Consider the following 1,825-nt stretch of genomic DNA (forward strand, 5'->3'; position numbering starts at 1 on the left):
ATAATGTTTCTGATCCACTATAGGTTCACATATAACTCTCCAGTCTATAGGCCAACACTGTCACACTGTCACCAAGTCTATAGGACCTCATCAACATACAGCCATCAAATGCAGGAGCATTTAGCCATTGGGCTGTGGCCAGATTCACCACAGAGGCTTTGGAGTGAGCTACACGGCTAAACCAAGACAGAGGCTGGACATGAAGAATCTCATGCTGTGAAGTAATCGCATCACATACACAAAGGGCAGAAGAAAACCAAAACATTTTAGGAAAATAGAAAGTTCTAGAAAAGAGAAGCACTAGAGGTGAGTGTGTTCCAATAGAGCGCAAGCGTCTAGTGTTGAGCAGCAAGTGGGAGGAGCCACCATGCGACTGCTGCGCCACGCGTAGAGGATGCTGCGCCGCACGTAGAGGATGCTGCACCGCGCTGCACGCTAGCTGCTAACAGCTTGAGTCGCGTTATGTGGGAATGTCATGTCTGAATGAAGCAATAAACAATAACGATCAGCAGCTGAGGCTGCAGCATGTCTAACTGTGCCACTAGAGCCTGGTAGAGAGCAGCTGTGGCCACACCACTTCTGGGTGTGGTGCTAAAGCCTGCCTGGCAGTTAGCAGCTGTGGCTGTATCATTTTGAGTGTGACGCTAAAGGCTAGCTGTTAGCAGTGGCTACACCATCTCTGGATGTGGCGCTAAAGGTAAGCAGTTAGCAGCTGTGTCCACATCATCTCAGCATGTGGCGTAAACAGCTATCAGCAAGCAGAGGCTACATCATCTCTCTAAAAGCAAGTAGCTAGCTGTGGCTATACTATCTTTGGATGCAGCGTTAAAGGCAAGCAGCTAGCGGTGGCTTTACCATCTCTGGGTGTCATGGTAACAGCTAGCAGCAGCTACACCATCTCTGAGTGTGGTGCTAACAGCTGGCACATAGCGGCGGCTACACCATCTCTAAGTGTGGTGCTAACAAATAGCAGCTAGGGGCGGTTATACCATCTCTGAGTGTGGTGCTAACAGCTAGCAGCTAGGGGCGGCTACACCATCTCTGAGTGTGGTGCTAACAGCTAGCAGCTAGCGGCGGCTACACCATCTCTGAGTGTGGTGCTAACAGCTAGCAGCTAGCGGTGGCTACACCATCTCTGAGTGTGGTGCTAACAGCTAGCAGCTAGCGGTGGCTACACCATCTCTGAGTGTGGTGCTAACAGCTAGCAGCTAGCGGCGGCTACACCATCTCTGAGTGTGGTGCTAACAGCTAGCAGCAGCTACACCATCTCTGAGTGTGGTGCTAACAGCTAGCAGCAGCTACACCATCTCTGAGTGTGGTGCTAACAGCTAGCAGCTAGCGGCGGCTACACCATCTCTGAGTGTGGTGCTAACAGCTAGCGGCGGCTACACCATCTCTGAGTGTGGTGCTAACAGCTAGCAGCTAGCGGCGGCTACACCATCTCTGAGTGTGGTGCTAACAGCTAGCGGCGGCTACACCATCTCTGAGTGTGGTGCTAACAGCTAGCAGCTAGCGGCGGCTACACCATCTCTGAGTGTGGTGCTAACAGCTAGCAGCTAGCGGCGGCTACACCATCTCTGAGTGTGGTGCTAACAGCTAGCAGCTAGCGGCGGCTACACCATCTCTGAGTGTGGTGCTAACAGCTAGCGGCGGCTACACCATCTCTGAGTGTGGTGCTAACAGCTAGCAGCTAGCGGCGGCTACACCATCTCTGAGTGTGGTGCTAACAGCTAGCAGCTAGCGGCGGCTACACCATCTCTGAGTGTGGTGCTAACAGCTAGCAGCTAGCGGCGGCTACACCACGCTCTGGCGGCTCTCGGGGCCG

At 53.1% G+C, this 1,825-nt stretch overlaps 1 protein-coding gene across 1 annotated transcript in view; it reads right to left on the reverse strand.

Annotated features, from left to right (window-relative positions):
• Positions 1–1,473: 1,473 nt before the first annotated feature.
• Positions 1,474–1,825, reverse strand: part of LOC134062267 (proline-rich protein 5-like) — a gene marked incomplete at its 5' end in the record, with an annotated part of 9,446 nt that continues 9,094 nt past the window's right edge. The window contains 1 exon segment of the mRNA XM_062518227.1: positions 1,474–1,825. This exon segment is cut by the window's right edge and continues 518 nt beyond it. Coding sequence (XP_062374211.1) covers positions 1,795–1,825 — 31 coding nt within the window.

This window comes from Sardina pilchardus, chromosome 17 (genome assembly GCF_963854185.1).
Source record: "Sardina pilchardus chromosome 17, fSarPil1.1, whole genome shotgun sequence".
Lineage (NCBI taxonomy): Eukaryota > Metazoa > Chordata > Actinopteri > Clupeiformes > Clupeidae > Sardina > Sardina pilchardus.